Source organism: Meleagris gallopavo, chromosome 5 (genome assembly GCF_905368555.1).
Source record: "Meleagris gallopavo chromosome 5, MGAL_WU_HG_1.1, whole genome shotgun sequence".
Classification (NCBI taxonomy): domain Eukaryota; kingdom Metazoa; phylum Chordata; class Aves; order Galliformes; family Phasianidae; genus Meleagris; species Meleagris gallopavo.
In genome coordinates, this window is record NC_139408.1 from 4,720,113 (window position 1) to 4,737,526 (window position 17,414).

General features: G+C 57.0%; 2 protein-coding genes across 3 annotated transcripts; one reads left to right on the forward strand and one right to left on the reverse strand.

Moving 5' to 3' along the window:
• Window positions 1-3,647: 3,647 nt before the first annotated feature.
• On the forward strand, window positions 3,648-11,676 carry PKP3 (plakophilin 3). The gene is made up of 13 exons (XM_010710877.3): window positions 3,648-4,001; window positions 4,716-4,792; window positions 5,762-6,483; window positions 6,844-6,967; window positions 7,107-7,311; window positions 7,559-7,733; window positions 7,996-8,113; window positions 8,394-8,561; window positions 8,903-9,088; window positions 9,289-9,442; window positions 9,848-10,040; window positions 10,248-10,335; window positions 10,696-11,676. The coding sequence occupies exons 1-13, from the start codon at window positions 3,770-3,772 to the stop codon at window positions 10,729-10,731; spliced, it is 2,478 nt and encodes an 825-aa protein (XP_010709179.1). The 5' UTR covers window positions 3,648-3,769; the 3' UTR covers window positions 10,732-11,676.
• A 95-nt stretch (window positions 11,677-11,771) lies between these two features.
• SIGIRR (single Ig and TIR domain containing) lies at window positions 11,772-16,644 on the reverse strand. 2 transcript variants are annotated; one of them, XM_010710878.4, is made up of 11 exons: window positions 16,482-16,644; window positions 15,806-15,871; window positions 14,964-15,077; window positions 14,231-14,417; window positions 14,024-14,154; window positions 13,684-13,824; window positions 13,436-13,579; window positions 13,213-13,315; window positions 12,985-13,135; window positions 12,454-12,637; window positions 11,772-12,365 (listed from the first exon to the last, which is right to left on the reverse strand). In XM_010710878.4, the coding sequence occupies exons 3-11, from the start codon at window positions 14,968-14,970 to the stop codon at window positions 12,169-12,171; spliced, it is 1,245 nt and encodes a 414-aa protein (XP_010709180.1). In that variant the 5' UTR covers window positions 14,971-15,077; window positions 15,806-15,871; window positions 16,482-16,644; the 3' UTR covers window positions 11,772-12,168. The 2 variants fall into 2 exon arrangements, with proteins under 2 accessions (XP_010709180.1, XP_031409280.1); XM_031553420.1 differs by lacking the exons at window positions 14,964-15,077; window positions 15,806-15,871; window positions 16,482-16,644 and having other exon boundaries at window positions 14,231-14,427.
• Between the last annotated feature and the right edge of the window lie 770 nt (window positions 16,645-17,414).

A 17,414-nucleotide genomic window follows, 5' to 3' on the forward strand; every position in this document is an offset into this window, starting at 1 on the left:
TGCAGTCCCAGGAGGGCTGGCAGCATGCAGGGAAGGGGAGGAGGATGCAGCCATGTACCTTTGATGTCCCGATGCACGCTCGGGCTTGCAGGGAGCTTGGGGAGCCTCCACCCCACACTTGTGTCTCGCCCCATTGCAGGAGCATGGGCTAAAACCACCCTGTGGTCTGGTATTGCTGGGCACTACCGGCCCTGAGAGTACCCCAGGAAGTGTCCCCAAAGCCCCCCTCTAAGTTTGCCCAGTCTCTGTCAGTCTCTGCAGTGGGATTTTCTCCCCCGCAGTGCCACTCATCTACTCGTCTCCTTGCCCAGCTCCCTGTATTTTTGAGCTTTTTTTAAGCACTTTGTTGTGGGCGAGGGCTTTGCCCGCTACACCAGGAGGTGGCCTGGGGGTGGAGAAGTCTTGGGCAGGGTGGATGGTTCGATCCCCAAAGCCACTTCTCCTTAGGCACAACTTTTCCAGCCACTAGAGAGGGCTGAGCTGCCTTTGGAGCTCCCAATGAAGCCATCAGCACCAAGGGACGCTTAGCATTGAGCTGGCATGGTGGTGATGGGTTTATGGTTGGACTTTATGATCTTTAGAGGTCTTTTCCAGCCTTTCTAATTTTCTATGACATAGAGCCCCTCTCCCAGTGTTGGAGGTCTCTACTTTTTCAAGGAGCAATAGAGAGAGGCATTTGCCAAGCAGCTCTCCCTGCCCTGGAGGGAATGTCACGTTGGGGCTTGTTGGGTCTCATGGTGTGGGGGGGGACAGATTTGAACCTCAGCCCCAAGCGGGTGGCTCAGCACTTCCCTATAGGGCTAAGCAAAGAAATGGTGGTGGGCAAAGGAATCGGCCAGTGCTGGCTGTGGTGCTGTTGAGAGTGATGGCCCTGGAACTGGTTTAGCTTGTTTGGAATGCTCCCTCTCAGCTTATCTGGTCTTCAAAGGGATCCTGTTCAATCCCACACATGCAGACATGCTCCCTAGGAGCCTCTAGGGTGTGGGGAACCTCCTGCCCCAACGGCTGTGCCCCCCACCTCTGCCTCCACTCCCTGTTTTTCTTTTTGGAGCCCCTCTTGTTGGGTGCCCATGCCAGAACAGGGGATTCAATTGAATGTCTTGGAATGGACACTTTGGCCAAAGGCCATGGAGTAGGGACCAAAGGTGCTTTCCAGAGCATCATGAAGGTGGGATCTCCATTGGCAGCAGATCCAGGAGGTGGGTCAGTATGGCATCATGCAGAGCCACCAAGAGCCAGAACCCTGCCACAAGCCCCAAAAGCACAAACTTGACTGAGAGGCAAGTGGGTTTGGAGCGCACATGCAAAACAACGGTGAAGGGACTGGTTGGGTAAGCTCCCGGGGCGGGCCCTGCCACGGCCCCACGCCCACCACCGCACAGACGGATTCACCGACCCCACGCCGGGACTCCCCAACAGCACCCAGGGGTGCACCCAGCCGGAGGATGCTGCAGGGCACCAGCCCTGTGGGGCCACCCAACAAGGTAAGTGTTTTGCGAGCGTGGCTGTCCCCAGTGCGGGTTGACATCATGCCAGGGGACGCGGATGCCATTGGGAAACTGATAGAGTCATCCATCAGCTGCGCGCTCCTGGCCAGCTCTGGCCAAGCAGCGTTTTTGACCCCTCCCCAGTGTCCTCATGTCTCGGTTTCCCTGCTGTGAAAGGGACAGTCTGGGCACATGTGTTGCTGTGCTGTTGGCCACTCCCTGTTGCTGGTGGCATCGGTGGCCACAAGACCGGCCGGTTCGGGACCGGCACTCAGTGGGGCTTTGGGAACAACAGGCATTGGTGTATTGTGGGGGCCATGGTGCGCAGTCACCCTGCAGAGGGAAGTGCCGTTGGGGTGCAATTCCTGGTGTGTCCATGCTGAGTTTATTCATCTCTGCATCTCTGGGTGTGATCGCATCTCCTCAGTTTTGCTCCAAATAGGGTTTTTGTAGCAAATTACTGTATTTATTTATTTTTTATTTTATTTTAAGCATCCAGTCCAAAGCCTTTTGCAGAGCTGTAGAGCCCCAACTCCCTGGTTTGGGGATGTAGGGATGTACCTGGAGGTATCCCCCCACCCCTTGGAGCCTGGTACACAGCCATGAGCAAGCAGCAGCATGCATGGGGAGTGAACCTCCTGCTCCGGGGGGGGGACTATGATTCATGCAGGCTGGGAGTGCCCTGCTGAGCACTGCCAAGTGCGGTGCACCCGTGTGGGTGGCACAGAGCTGTGAATGGTCCCCTTAGGGCTGTAGACCCCAAAAAGGACTGGCTGTGACCCCTCCTCCAAACCCTATGAAACCTCCCAGATAAAGATGGGGAGGGTCTAGGGGTCATAGGTCCCCAGGCACAATGGGGTTGGCCACCACAATCAGGGGCTTTACCACTGCAGGGAACAGATCCCTGCCCTCGGAACACTCTCCTGCCCCGCACCAAGCTGCTCCTGCTGACAGCGGCACATTCCTCACCGCTCTTTCTCCCCCCTCCTACCAAAGGACAAAAGCCATCCTGAGCTGTCAGCACCCGGTGTTGCAAGCCCGAGCCAGCTCACTAGCTGCCAAACCCCAAAACGCTTCTGCCAGGCGGGGCCAAAGCAGTGACGCTGAGTGCTGAAGCCACCAGTGGCACTGACGTTCCCATTCACTCCCGCCCCAAGGCTGAGAACGTACACAGCTTGTGTCAGGAGTGCATGGCTCCCTCCAAGAATTCGGGCAGGGGGAAAGCAGTGGAACAAAGCCACTGGGGATTTTGGGAGCAGGCATGTTCCACAAGCTGGGGTTGGTCAGGGTGGCTGGGCGGGTGGGGCGAGCCTAATTAATACCTGTGCACAGCAGTGGCTGAGTCACCCCGCATTCATTGCCTCTGTGCTCAGAGCCACCAGCCCGGCGGCACTCAGCTGCCTCATGGTTTTACTTTATTTATTTATTTATTTATTTATTATTGTTGGGTTTTTTTGTAATTCCCAACTGATTTGGAAAGCAAAGCAAGGAGGGATTGGCCACCATGCTCTAAAAGTGGTGGTGGGCTCTTGTAGGGCTTTATCAGGGAGACTGCCAGGTGTTGGCTGGAGGTCCAGGGCTCGCCATGGTGCTGCCCAGGGTTCTAGGGGTCAATGAGCGGCATGCCTGGGGCTCCAGGCCTCTCCTGGGTGGCCACGTGGGGGTGTCTGGGGCTTTCCAAGGAGGGCTGGGGTCTATAGGTGGCTGGTGAGGCCATGTGGGGGTCTGGGGATGTTGGTTCCCGTGGCTCGCTAGAGGTCAATGTGGAGGCTGTGTGGGGCTCTGGGACTCTCTGAGGAGGCCGCCTGGGATCTAGGGCTGGTTGGTGGAGGGCTGGGGGTCAACATGGAGGCTGCACAGGGGTCTGGGTATTGATGTGTAGGTTGAGCCTGGGGCAGGCTGATGGGAGAGGCCACGCGATGGTCCAGAGGTCAACCTGGAGGCCACACGGAGGGGCTTTTGTGTCCTTGAGCCTATTGGGGTCCGTGGGGGAGCCTGCCTAGGCAGCCCGTTCAGCTCTTGTCACTGTGGCTGTGGACACGTCCACCTTCTCTGCTTGTGGGCACGTCCACCTCCTCTGCTTGTGGGTACCTGGGGGGGCTTCTTTGGTCTCGGGGCCCACGTTGCTCCTGTCTCTGCTCAGGTGGCCGCAGCACCGAGGCGTGGCAGCGGCGGGGCGGGCCGGGTGCCTCCCTACAGCTCAGGGAAGGCCCCGCCGCCGTCACAGCCACACACACCTGCACAGGGCGGCCGCGCTCGCCTCGGCACCGCTCACCGCCGCCATGCAGGAGACTAACGCCTTCTTGCTGTCGGCCCTGCAGCCCGAGGCCGGCGTCTGCTCGCTGGCTCTGCCTTCGGACCGCCAGCTGGATGGTCGTGGCCGAGAGGCGGCCGAGGCCCAGCGGCTGCGCAGCGCTCGCGTCCAGGAGCAGGTCCGCATCCGCATGATGCTGCGGGGGCAGGCGGCTGCCCCAAGGCCTGAGACCGCTGTGCTTGACCCGGTGGACGGCAGAGGTGGGAGACCGCGGGACGGCTTTCTGTGGGTGGAGGGTTCCCCTTTTCCTTTGACCTAAACAGGGGCTTCACGTCTCGGAGGAGCATGGCTCCAGCCTGGGTTGGTTGTCCCCAAGCCTCAGTTTGCCCCATAAGGGTACTGGAATCCCATGCCCCACTTTGGGCTGCTCTCAGTGCTGTCTTGCCTTGCTGGCCGGGCTCCAAGTGCCTCCATTTAACGTCTGAGCTCACGGCCTCCGCCCTGCTGCTTCACTCCATTGTGCCTCGGGCTGCGCCCCAGTGACAGGAGAGCCCCCCCCGGCACCCTGCGCCTTGTTTGCCCTAAACTGGATGTCCCTATCCCTGCTCTGGTGGCACCCAGGTGATAGCCACCCAGTGGGACCAGATCATAACTAAGCCTTGCAGCAGAGCATGGCCGGCCCCGAGCCCCCATCTCAGCTGAGTAAGGCCAAGGGAAGCCGTGCTGAGGTGCCGTGTCCCCACCAAAGTAGCAATTACTGCTCTCACCATTGGGCATCTTAAAAGGCGGAGAGGCCATGGGAGGCGTGCTGTCTCCTCCGCAGCCTCTTCCTGCACCCCATGGCTGGAAGCAGGCACTTCTCCAGCCCTCTGACTGTCAGCCCCCTAGCAACCCCCCCCAGGGCAGCAGGGTGGGAGGCAGTGTTGGTCCCAGATGTTCAGACGAGTGTATTATTTCCCATCTCCATCCTGCAGGCGGTCCATATGGCACGACCGTGCGCTCCTCCTTTAGCTCTCGCTCTCAGACCAATGGCTTGGACTCCAAAGGCTCGGTATGTCTGAACCAAGCACACATCTCAGTGCTAGCTGGGGATGGCTTAGACAGCTGAGTGCTGATAGACAGCTTAGTGTTGACCTACCTGAGGGTAGGAGGGCCCTAGATGGATCTGGAAAGGCTGGATCGATGGGCTGAGGCCAATGGGATGAAGTTCAGCAAGACCAAGTGCTGGGTCCTGCACTTCAGTGACAACAACCCCAGGCAGCGCTACAGGCTTGGGGCAGAGTGGAAAGTTGTGTGGGAGAAAAGCATCTGGGATTTAGTTGACAGTGGCTGAATGTGAGCCAGCAATGTGCCCAGGTGGCCAAGAAGGCCAATGGCACTCTAGTTTGTATCAGTAATAGCACAGCCAGTGGGAGCAGGAGGTGATTCTTCCCTTGTACTCAGTTTTGGTGAGGTCACACCTTGAGTATTGTGTTGGGTGTTGGGCCCCTCACTATAAGAAACACATAGAGGCCTGGAACATGTCAGAGGACAGCAGTGAATCTGGTGAGAGGTCTGGAGCACAAGTTTTAGGGGGAGCTGGGATGGTTCACTCTGGAGAAGAGGATGCCTGAAAGGAAGTTGTGGCGAGGTGGGAATTGGATTCTTGTCCTCAGTACAGGGATAGGATGAGAGTTGATGGGTTCAAGTTGCACCAGGGAAGGTTCGGGTTAGATATTAGGAAAAATTCCTGTAGAAGAGTGGTGAGACACTGGCATAGGCTGCCCAGGGAGGTGGTGGAGTCACCATTCCTGAAGGTGTTCCAGAACTGTGGACATGTGGCACTGAGGGATGTCGTCAGTGGGCACGGTTGTGGGTGGGTTGGGGTCGTATGTAGTCTTAGAGGTCTTCTCCAACCTTAATAATTCTATGACTAGACAGCACCAAGGAGGCTTTTGGCTCTGTCCTTTCCTTTTCCTGTGGTGAGGATGGAGGAATGTCCATGTGGTCACTCTCCCTTAATCCCATGCTTCCCCTCTAGCTGTACCAATCCATGGCCAAAAAAGATTTTGGCACGCTCAAGGGAAGCAGCTGGTCCTCGCGGTCGGCTGTGGACCTCACACCACACAAGCGGATGGCAACTATCAGCAACGGGGGGATGCCAAAGGGCCGGAGCTACGGCGTGGGCTATGCCATGTCACAGGCTGCCAACACCTCCCCACGGCCCAGCTCCTTCCACGAGCGCAACTACCGTGCCCGGCAGAGCTTTGACACGCTGTCGCTGCGCTCCCTGCGGCTGGCTGACGGGCCACTACCTCCCAGCACCGCAGATGATCGCTACAGTATCATCTCGGAGCAGCTGGACCCCATAGGGCACCGGTCCCTCTACAAAAACCAAGGCAACGGTGGCTTCAGCCGCTCGTACACCTTCGAGAGGCAGATGAGCACAGGTTCCAATGCAAAGAGCTCCGACTGGTTGGATGGTGGAGAGGTGCCCCAGAGCCGCACCATTCGGGCGCCAGCCATGCGCACACTTCAGCGCTTCCAGAGCAACAACCGCTCACGGCTCAGCACCAGCTCCTTTGGCAGCATCCAGCCATCCTCGCAGGCGGCCGTTGGGAGCTCCTACATGGGCATGGTGGAGCACAGCTCCCGTGCGCCCTCCGTGCGCAGCCTGGCTGAGTCCAGCCACCACCTCCAGGACCAGCGTGCCATGGATATGTACAACGGGCACAGCACGCTGCTCACCCAGCAGTCAGGAGGGTGAGTACCAACCAACCTAGTCCCTTGTTCTCATGAGTCACTTGGCTGATTTAGGGCTAAACTCCCAAGTTCTTCCTTTGCTGCAAAGGAAAGAGGAGAAGTGAGGTGGTTGGCATCATTTGGCCTCACAGGCATGGAGCGTGGCGTAAGTTCACCTTTAAATGAGTCCTGCATATGCTTTTAGGTCCTAACATAAAAACATAGAGGTGGGAAGGTGCTTGCTAAGCCAGAAGGAGTGTGGTGGGGAGGGAGATGGGTTGACACATCTCCTCTGAAATGTGGGATGTGGTGTGGAGCAGAGATGGAAGACCCTTGTGATTGCCTTTTCTGGGCTCTTCCTCATCTGCCTGTGGCTTCCAGGTTTGACGACATTGACCTGCCCTCAGCAGTGAAATACCTGATAGCCAGTGACCCCAACCTACAAGTCCTGGGCGCTGCCTACCTCCAGCACAAATGCTACAGTGACAGTAATGCCAAGAAACAGGTGGGCACCAGAGGGGAAAGTTCTCATGAGCCTCTCCAGTATGGTGGGGCACACCTGGGAGGATGAAGGAGATGGAGGGAGCCTCAGACCCCATGGGAAGTTGGCTTGGCCCCTCCACCCAACCTGTTTCCCGTTGTAGGCTCGCAGCCTCCAGGCCATGCCCAAGCTGGTGAAGCTCTTTAACAGCCCCAACCAGGAGGTGCAGCGCCATGCAACAGGTGCCATGCGCAACCTCATCTACGACAATGCTGAGAACAAGCTGGCGCTGGTGGAGGAGAACGGCATCTATGAGCTCATGAGGACGCTGCGGGAGCCTGATGATGAGCTCCGCAAGAATGTTACAGGTCAGAGATGGTCACAGGGCTGGACTGGGGTCCTCCTCCCACTGAGGAGGAGGCATCTGGTTCCCCTGGCCTGTGAGTAAGGCCAGGGTGATACTACATGAGGACAACTTTGTGTTGTCAACACACACCTGGGTGGTGTCCCCAGCCATGAGCTGCCTCATGGTTGTGAGCAGCCAGTGTGAGTTGGGCCAGGGCAGACATGCTCTCTAATTGTCCCCAGGACTGAGGATCCATTTCTTCCATGCAGGGATCCTATGGAATCTTTCCTCCAGTGACAACCTGAAGGATCGCTTGGCTCGAGACACACTGGAGCAGCTCACAGACCTGGTTCTGGTCCCCCTCTCTGGCCTAGATGGTTCTGGTGTCATCCAGCAGAACCCCTCTGAGGCAGAGATCTTCTACAACTCCACAGGCTTCCTCAGGTACCTGCTCTAGACCAGCCTTAGTCCTACTGTGGATAAAGGTTTAGATGGGAAGAAACTCCATCTGCACTGCCAATCTAGGGAGCAAAGGTCGCTAGAGCTTGTTTTTGAGGTCCTCGTTCCTTGCAGTGCTTGTGCATCAAGGCAAAGTGTTGTCAACCCCATAGGACAAGCTTTAGTTGCCCTCAGTGCTGTAGTGGGGTACCAGGATGAGTGGCCGTGATGCCACTTCTTGCCATGATGGACCCTTTTCCCCATGCAGAAATCTGAGCTCTGCAAGCCAGCAGACCCGGCAGAAGATGCGTGAGTGCCATGGGCTGGTGGACGCTATGATCCACTATGTGAACAGCTCCCTAGAAGTAGGGAAGTCAGAAGACAAGGTGAGCCTCAAGATTTGCTCTGCTCAGAAGGTTTGGGGCTTCAGTGCCCTCAGATGGGGCGTTGCTCACTCCCTTGTGTCCCTTGGGGTCACCAGACATCCTCCACAAAGTGGGGAGAACAAAGCTGGGTCTGTCCAAGCTTACTGGGGGTAGTGGGGTACAGTCAGTGGTGGTGCCACGGATGTGACTCTGAACATGGAGTCCATGGGACTGTGCCCTGGAGGGTGTGCCAATTCACTAGGACTGACTTCCACTCTTCATATCCCATTTCTTTCCCCAGAGTGTGGAGAATGCTGTCTGTGTCCTGCGCAACCTCTCCTACCGCCTCTACGATGAAATGCCTCCCTCCTCCCTCCAGCGCCTGGAGGGCCACCGCAGGAATAATGGTGGAACCATGACAGGGGAGCTGGTGGGCTGCTTCAGCCCCCAGAGCAAGAAGGCTCGAGAGGTCAGCAGGTGGTGGGGGGTGGACCGTGGCATTTTTGTGCTCTGACAGCTGCATCGCTTGGGGTGTGGAAGCATGGGAAAACAGCTGGTGAAACATGATTGTGGGTGGAGGTGGACACCAGCCTTGGCTGCTGGGTGGGACACATTGGTGAACTCAGAGGGTGAATCAGGTGCTACTTGCATGTAGCAATGGGTGCAAACCCCTCTCCCCCAACGCTGAGGGGTGTGACACAGCTGGGTTGACATGTCCGCTTCCTGCCAAGCTGGAGGTGCCCGCAGCCAGAGGACAACACAGAGGGATTGTTCTCTCTGGGTATAACACTGCTCTCCTTGTCCCCGCAGCACTATCTGAATGCAGACATTGTCACTTTCACGGAGGTGTCCAAGGACCCCAAGGGCATGGAATGGCTCTGGAACCCACAGATTGTGGGCATCTACAACCGACTGCTGCAGCGCTGCGAGCTCAACAAGCACACCACTGAGGCAGCCTCGGGTGCCTTGCAGAACATCACTGCTGGGGACCGCAGGGTGAGGACACAGGAGGGGAGCGTCCCCTGGGCTTGTAGCATCTTGTTTGGCTGTCGCTGCTGGTCACAGCGCTACCTGGGTGGGGGAATGTGGCCATCACACTCCTCGCCAGTCAGGTCATCCTGCCACACTGAGCAAGAGGAGGAGGAAGATGAGGCAAATCTGGTAGGTGCCTCTACTGTGTATTTTTGCCTCTGCAGTGGGCAGGTGTGCTGAGCCGGCTGGCCTTGGAGCAGGAACGCATCCTGAACCCTGTGCTGGACCGCGTCCGCACCGCTGACCACCACCAGCTGCGCTCCCTGACAGGGCTCATCCGCAACCTGTCCCGCCATGCACGCAACAAGGATGAGATGTGTGAGTGCTGGGGAGGGCAGGGCTGAGGTGGCACAGAGGAGCTCACTGGACGCTTTCCGTCCTTTTGATCCTCAGTTTGGCCTCTGCTTACCTTCAGGCATGTCTCAGCACCTTCCTGTGTCCATGCTCACAGCTAGACGCATGCTTGTGTGGTGTCCTCTCTCTCTCCAGTGACCAAACATCCCTGACATTCTCTGTCTTCCTTGGCTGTGCATCTATTGCCCCAGCCCATCTCGCACACAGCTCCTCTCCCAAGTGCCACGGAGATTTAGCAGAGAGCTTGAAGCACCCCTGGTGCTGCCTCATGGCTGCCTCATGGCCCCTTGGCTGCAAGGCTCCTCCCTAGGTCACCATGCATCCTATGGGGTTGGCTCCTAGACCTGATACATTGCCTTTGCCCTTCAGCCACTAAGGTAGTCAGCCACTTGATTGAGAAGCTGCCAGGGAGTGTCGGGGACAAGGCACCGCCTGCTGATGTTATCGTGAACATCATTGCTGTGCTCAACAACCTGGTGGTGGAGAGCCCCATGGCTGCTCGTGACATCGTCTACTTTGATGGCCTCAGGAAACTCTTCTATGTCAAGAAGAGGAGGGACAGGTGGGAGCTCGCTTGTCTATTTTTCCATCCCAACCACGGTGTTTCCCATCACCGCAGCCATCTGTTTTTCCATCTGGGTGCTTCTTACCACTTCTAGTAGAAGCACTTTGCCCTCGGACTTTATGGGGTGGTATCCTTGGGCTGGTGAGTATCATTCCATGCCCTCTGTTACCCAAAATATGATTGTATTTTCTCTCTCTGCTCCAGCTCAGACAATGAAAAGTCTTCCAGGGCAGCAGCCAGCCTCCTGGGCAACATGTGGCAATACACCAAGCTCCACCGGGACTTCAAGGTGGTACGTACCTCCGTCTGGTGTGGGAGCCTGGGGAAGAGCCCAGGGGAGTCATGGCTGGGGGCTTCACCCTGGAAACATGTGCCACCCAAATGCTTCAGGGTGTATGACTTGCCCTGACTCCACACCTTCACTTCACGTGGAGGTGGGAACATCCCCAGAGCATCATCCTTAGGGTGCCAGGTGCCTAGAGGGATGGGAACACACACCTGCCCACGGTGGGCACAGCATGCCAGAGAAGAATATATTTGCGTTCCCAGTCTCTACCTCCTGGCAAGGTGTGGCCACAGGTGCCCATGAGCAGGGGTAGTGACAGCACCAGGGGTGACCCCACTGGGTGACAAGTGGCCTTTTTTCTTGCAGAAGGGGTACCGGAAGGAGGATTTCCTCAGCCTGTAAGAACAGCCCCAGGGAGAAGGGACTGCACAGCCCTCAGTCTCCCCTCCGGGACGCGCCTTGCTGCCTCCTGTGACCCCGGAGGAGCCGCTCACCTCAGGACTCCTGCTCTGTAGCATAGTCCCCACTGCTCCTCGTGTCCCTTGCGCCTACCCCCTGCTGCTGGGAACCCTATCTCTGGGCTGGGGATGCAGGAGCTGAAAATATCCCCCCCACCAAACCATTTTTGCACCACTTCAAGCTTGACAGAGGGGCAGGAAGCTTTTGGGGGTGTCCCTATCCCAGCTGCCCCCACTAATTAGGGCTGAGCTCCCAGAATCTCATTGTGCTGGGCTGTGCCCTGCATGGGGATGGGGCTTTGTAGAGCATGGGGGGGCATCCATGATGGCTGCTGGTGTCTCCCCAAAGTTTTAAGGGGCTGCAAGGAGCCAGAAGCACCATCAGTGCACTTTGCAGCAAGGACCCCGTAGCTGCCCTGTTAAGGACCTGGGGCTATTCAGGACCAGTGCTGCATAAGCAAGATCCAGGCAGGGCCAGCTAGCTTGTGTTTGCTGGGTGGCGTCTCCCCGCAGGGTGGGGAGATGCCCTCGGTGCCCGGTGCAGGTGGGGCCAGCGTGAGTTTAAAGCTCACCCAGCAGAGGCAGAGGGTTGGGGTGTGCGGGAGGCTGTGGGTTGCTTGGGTCTGCCAGTGGGGTTTGGGACTGGGGAGGGAGACCCTGCGCTTGGGTGTGCCCCATCTGGGAAATGGAGTAGAGTAGGTACAACAGGGGCTGGGAAGTCAGCAGATGGGGGTGGGGGGAGGGGGGAAGACTGAGCAGTGTGGCAACAAGGGACCTCCCCCCTACTGGATGTGACATGTTGGGACGATGGGGCAGTGCATTTGTCCCACCAGCTCTCCACATAGAGGCTGTGCACTGTGTATCCCCCAAATAAAGACCTTGAATGATATCCCTGTGCTTGAACAGCACCTGTGGACACTGTCTCACCACTCATTGTGGAATCCACCAGTGCCATCCGTGTCCCTGCAGATGGACGACACCCACTGGAACAGCAGCATTTTATTGCCATGAGGATTTCTGTGGGGCAGAGGGTGATGCTGCCTCAAGCAATTAGGGTAGGGGAATGAGGGGCAAAGGGATGTGGGTGCAGGGTGCTTCTCCAAGGGCATCATCACTCCCAACATTTGTCCGTCAGGCAGGAAAAATGTCCCTTCTACCCAGAGCAAGTGAGGAGGACCTACCACCCAAGGGTGCCCAGGTACTGTGGACAGGAATGTCCCCCCATGATGGCTTTTCACCATGGAGCATGTTGCTAGGAGCCAGCTCCTCTCCACCCAGCTTCAGTTCTTCTGAGCCTGGGATCCTGGAACCATGACCAGAGTCTGTGCAGTCCCACAGCGTTTGGGGATGCTGAGATTCAGCAGCTTGGCTGTGGCTCTGCTCAGATATCATCCTCTGTCACCAGGCAGTAGAAGTCTGTGCGGGCCCCATAGTTGCGTGAGCCCAGGTCAGAGACGTCAATCTCGGATCTGTGGCTGTCCTTCAGCTGTGTGTCCTCCTGCGTTCCAGTGGCCAAAGCTGTGGGCCCCCCGGGGGCACTGATGCGGGGGGGACTTCTGAAAGCATATCCACGGAGGCCTGGAAGGAGCAGATAAGGGTCAAGTGATGGGGAAGGGTCAACCTAACCTTCCCACCCAACTGAGAAGAGGAAGTGGGTGACAAGTACCTGTACCCAAGTCTCCATCTGGGTGGGGGTCCCCCTGGCTGCTGTCCAAGTAGCTGCTGTGCAGAATGAGCATGGGGTCCTTGTCCTCCTGCAGCTGGGTCTGTGGGTCCCCCATTGTCCCCCGGAAGGCCACCTTGCGTGGCAGGGCCAGGCACAGCTCCTTCCAGAAGTCTGACGATGGGGTCTGCATGGGGTAAGAAGGAGATGAGCTGTACTGGGTTGCAGAACAGCCCTGGCCAGCCCTGTGCAGGTCTGGAGAAGGCTCCTCCTGCTGCTGGGAGCTCAGCCAAGGTGAAGGCTGTGCTCTGCCGTGGCAGCATGCCTGCACAGCGATGGAGAAACCAGCCTGACCTGCTGGAGAGCTGCAGCTCCTAGCCTGGCCTTACAGTGTGAGCTGTGCTGCCCTGGTTTCCTTGGCCAGGGGACACCCTAGAGCAGAGCTCCTTCCTGTGCACGTTTGGGACGTGAGCATGCAGATCTGGAGCCTGATATGAAATGGGGCACCAGGGTTGGACCCTGCTTGGCCCTTACCATGGAGCCTGCTCGCCAAACCAGCAAGGTCACTGCACTCCTGTGATGCTTCAGCAGGCTGATGGCAGGGTGTGTGATCTCCCGGTACTGGCTCTCAAAGACGATGAAGATGGGTTTCTTGGAAAGCTCTAGCAACCTCCAGAGCCCTTCCCTGTGAGACAGGCATGGGGCAGGAGGTGAGGAGCCGCCAGCCCTCTCTCCCAGAGGCAGGCAGGAGTGGACTCATACCTAAAGCTGCTGTTGCACCAGTCTTGCTCCAGGTATGCCACTGAAAGGACCACAATGAGACGCCGGCATCTGCTCACATTCATGATGAGGTCTGCTGATGGCTCTGTGCCGGGGAGAGAAAGCATCTTAGCCCCTTGCCCAGTGCAACCTCTCCCCTCTTTGGGATTTCAGATTCAGGTGTCAGCACTGTCCCTCTGCCCAACGCCATAGAGATGGTGCCTACCAGCATTAGGCAGGATGTTCTGCTCATCCAGGTAGAGCTTGTAGCCATAGCGGTTCTCCAGCTGTGGCTTGACAATGAAGTGGACAAACTTTCGGTCATCTGGAGCAGTGGCATGGGACACATAAGCATCATACAGCTTCCCATCTGTGTGGTTGGGGGGAAAAGGGGAGGTTAGTACCAGAGAGGAGCCTGCCCAGGCCCAGAGGTAGCTCATCCTGGGGCCACCCTCTTCTCTGCTCCCTTCTCACCGTTCATCTCCAGCTCGCCGTAGTGGTTCCTGTACCAGAGGAGCACGCTCAGGCGGCATCTGATATAGAGCCCTGCCAGCAGCACCAGGAGGGCCAGGACCAACAGGGCAGCCAGCACTGCACTCACATGCCCCACAGCCTCTGCAAAGATAGTGAAGAGCATGGTGAGCACGGCTGGTAGCCCAGAACCAGCTTTCTGTAGTTCACCTCAACATGCAGCCATTTCTCTTTCTCCCGCTTCGTGACACCCATGGGGCCACCACTGTCACCCCCAAGCCAGAGCCCTCCTTGGGTTTCCCACTCCTGTCCCCACCAGGGCTTGCTCCCAGTGTCTCCCTACCTCCTCTCCGCAGGGTGAAGGTGGCTGTGGCATTGCTGACCCAGCAGGCAAACACCCCGAAGTCGGCATTGTGCGTGAGGTTGACCTGCAGGACGGTGGCAAGGAGACGCTCCGAGGCATTTTGACCAAACCTAGGGAGAGAAGGAGCCACTGTGGGTTGGGCAGCCCAGAAAGCCAGACGGACGTACCCTGGGGCAGGCTCCTTACCACGTGCTGTCTTGTCTGTTCTCACTGCCCAGCCACTGCCCATCCTTGGTCCAGGTGGGGACAGGCTCACAGTGCTCACTAATTGCCCAGCGCACAGTGCAGTTCAGCACAACCTGGCTTCCCAGGGCCAACTCCAGTGTCTCGTTGGCAGCTGGGGCAAGGATTTCAGGAGGTACACTGCAGAAATCTGGAGGCATAGGGAGAAAGGGAAACCATCAGGAACCCAGCTTCTGGCAATGGGGAATCACAGAACTGTTGAGTCATTATGGTTCGAAAAGATCTGTAAGGTCATCAGCCCACCCCCACCACACTCATTAAAACATGTCCGTCATTAGAACCGTAGAATCATTAGAGCTGGAATAGACCTGTAAGATCATTGAGTCCAACCCCTGCCCACCCCCACCATACCCACTGAACCATGTCCTCCGGTGCTGCATCTCCACGTTTCTTGAACACCTCCGAGGATGGTGACCCCACCACCTCCCTGCATCACCGCTCTTTCCAAGAACAAATTTTCCCTACTATTTAACCTGAGGCATAACAGCCCTGCTGCTGTCCTGGCTTCCCCAGAAAAACAAGCTCTGCTGCCAGGGTCTGGCAGGGAGCAGTGCTCTGCAGCAGGCTGGGCCGGTTTTTGAGGCTGGAGCCCACCCCAGAGCAGCAAGTGGAACCTCCGCCGTGCTTGAGAGTGAGGGGGCTGAAAACACTTGAAACATTGATTTTCGCAGCCTACCTGCCATGACGTGGTCAGAGACATTCAGCTGCTGCCATTGCGGAAGGAGGGACCTGGTGTCACGTATTCCAGGAGGACAAAGTCCACCTGTTTCTGCCACAGGGTGGATCGGGGCTGGGACAGAGGACAAAATGGAATTTGGGTTAGGGTGTTGCTGCGAGGCCACGGTGAAACCACAGCCCCTGGGAGCCTCAGTCCTAACGCAGCCGTTCTTTGGATGTGCAACTGGGGACCCTCCTTTGTGCTGCGTGGCTTAGCTGTGCACTGCTTCCAGCCCAACGTGCCTGTTGAAATTGCTAATTAAACCACAGGGTTTATTTATAGCAGCACGGGCTTCCTATCTTGTGAGCTTTCACACCCAGTGGGCACAGCGGCCACAGTAGGAGGCACAGTGCTGCCCTGTGGCTGTGCCCAGGGACCATCCCTGGATGGCATTGCCCTTTGGGAAGAGGGGCTGCAGGGAGGACAGCCCGCACCTCACCAATACATCACACTGGGAACAAAAGGTGAAGCAGAGCCTGGCTGTGGGATTGGGCTCCTCTGTCCCTGAACACCCGCAGAGCCCCCAGCATGGGTACTGTGCCTGCTGGGAATAACAAGGATGTCATGATGCTGGTGTTTATGCAAGGCAGCACTACTGTAAACACATCCAGTCAAACTGCTGGGGCCAGGAGCAATAAAATCTGCCCTAGCTGCCTCTGCCCCAGAGCTTCTTCACTCCTGATTGCAAACTCGTTTGGAAATGATGAAACCTGGTTTTCCCCCAGAGAAACTGTGTCTGTGTTGTGGGTGTTATGGGGAAGGGGTGGGTTTGCAGTTGGGGATGGAGGTACCTCACCTACCTGTGGCACAGCAGCTGCAGCTCTGGGCAAAAATGGGGTCAAGGTACGCAGGGGACGCTTGAGCAGCTGGAAAATAATTGATACCTAAAGCATTAACTGATTTTTTTCTGTGGTCAAGGATGGAAGAGCAGGGGCTGGAGCGCCTCACTGCCAGGCTTTTGCATGGGGAAGGGATGGGAGGTGCCACACTGGGGTGGTGTGAGGCTTTCCCAGCCTGCTGGCAATGCTCTGGTTGCGCTCAGTCCTGGCTCACCCATCATTTTGTAGCTGGAAAGAAGGAAGTCCCAACAGGGTGTGGGCTGGCTGGAGAGCTCAAGGAGGCCCCCAACATGTCCCTAGCCACACGGGGAGGCATAACCTTTGCGCCAGGGGATGAAATGGGTGCTGAAAGGGCAGTTCTGTGCGGGGCTGAAGGAGGAGCACAGGGGAACACAAAGCACACTCCCATTTCCTACGTTTTGGTTTGAGGGATAGCCCAGTTTTGTAGTGATCCAAGCATGATAGCTGGACTGTGGTATCCCCCTGGAGAAAAGCCATGGGGAAAGCAAGGCAGACAGGGAGCACACAGCAGGGATGGAGGCTAAGCAACAGGGCTTATGGGGAGAGGGTGAGACTCTACTGACCCCAGCCGAGAGACTTCAACACAGAGTGGGAAGCAATGGAGAGCTGTGTTTACCTGCAGGAGATTCCTCCAGACTTCCTGCCAGCCGTCTTCCCCCTATGCCACTTGAGCTGACTGCCGGCCAAGTGCTTTTGTTGGGCTTTTCTCTGTGCTTTTTTTTCTGTTTTTAAGTTATTATTCCCTCCTCCCCCCTCCCTTCTTCAGTCCATGCCCTTCACTGGGTTCCCCAATCATTGGGTGCCAGGCCTGCAGAAGGGGTTGGCCATCCCTCTTTCCCTCCCACCGCTCCACCTCCACCTGAACCTGTGGGAGAGGAAAAAAAACACCTAAATAACTTTGGCTTTATGGGAGGGGAAAAAGAAAAAAGAGAGAAAAATGGAGAGGAAAGGCAAGCCAACCAACCTGCCAGCCTCAGGGAGCTGGGTGCACAGCTCCTTGCAGCTGGAAGAGACATTGGGCTGAGACAAAACCTGCATCCACCGGTAATACCAGCTCCTCAGGCTCCATGGGAGCTCGGGGGTGTGTGCTCCTTGCAGAGCTGTGGGCAGAGCCCAGGGTGTAATATGGGGTCATGGTCTGCTGAGCACCCACAGGCTCAGGGCTCTGGGACTTGGTCAAGGAGGGTCTCCAATAGTGTGGAGTGGACGTGGTGTCTTGGCAGGACAAAGCTTGTACCATGGAGTCATTCCTCTAGCTTGTATAGGGAGCTGGAGCCAGCTGATATGTGAGCAGCAAGTGATGGCTGTGATAACTGTCAAAGAGGTAATTAAAGCCACAACACAGCCTAGGTTCTGGTTAAGTTCACAGTGACAGTGGTGTTTGGTGAGAGGCCAGTGAAAGAGTGCTGCCATCCTAGCAATGCCTAACAGCACTGAAAGTACTGGAGTCTTCAATAAGGTAATCACACCATTTGGGGCTGAGAAAAAGTGGCTGTTTCCAGAAGTGGTTATTTCCTCCTGAAAAGCCCCAGTCCAGCAGACCACTGAT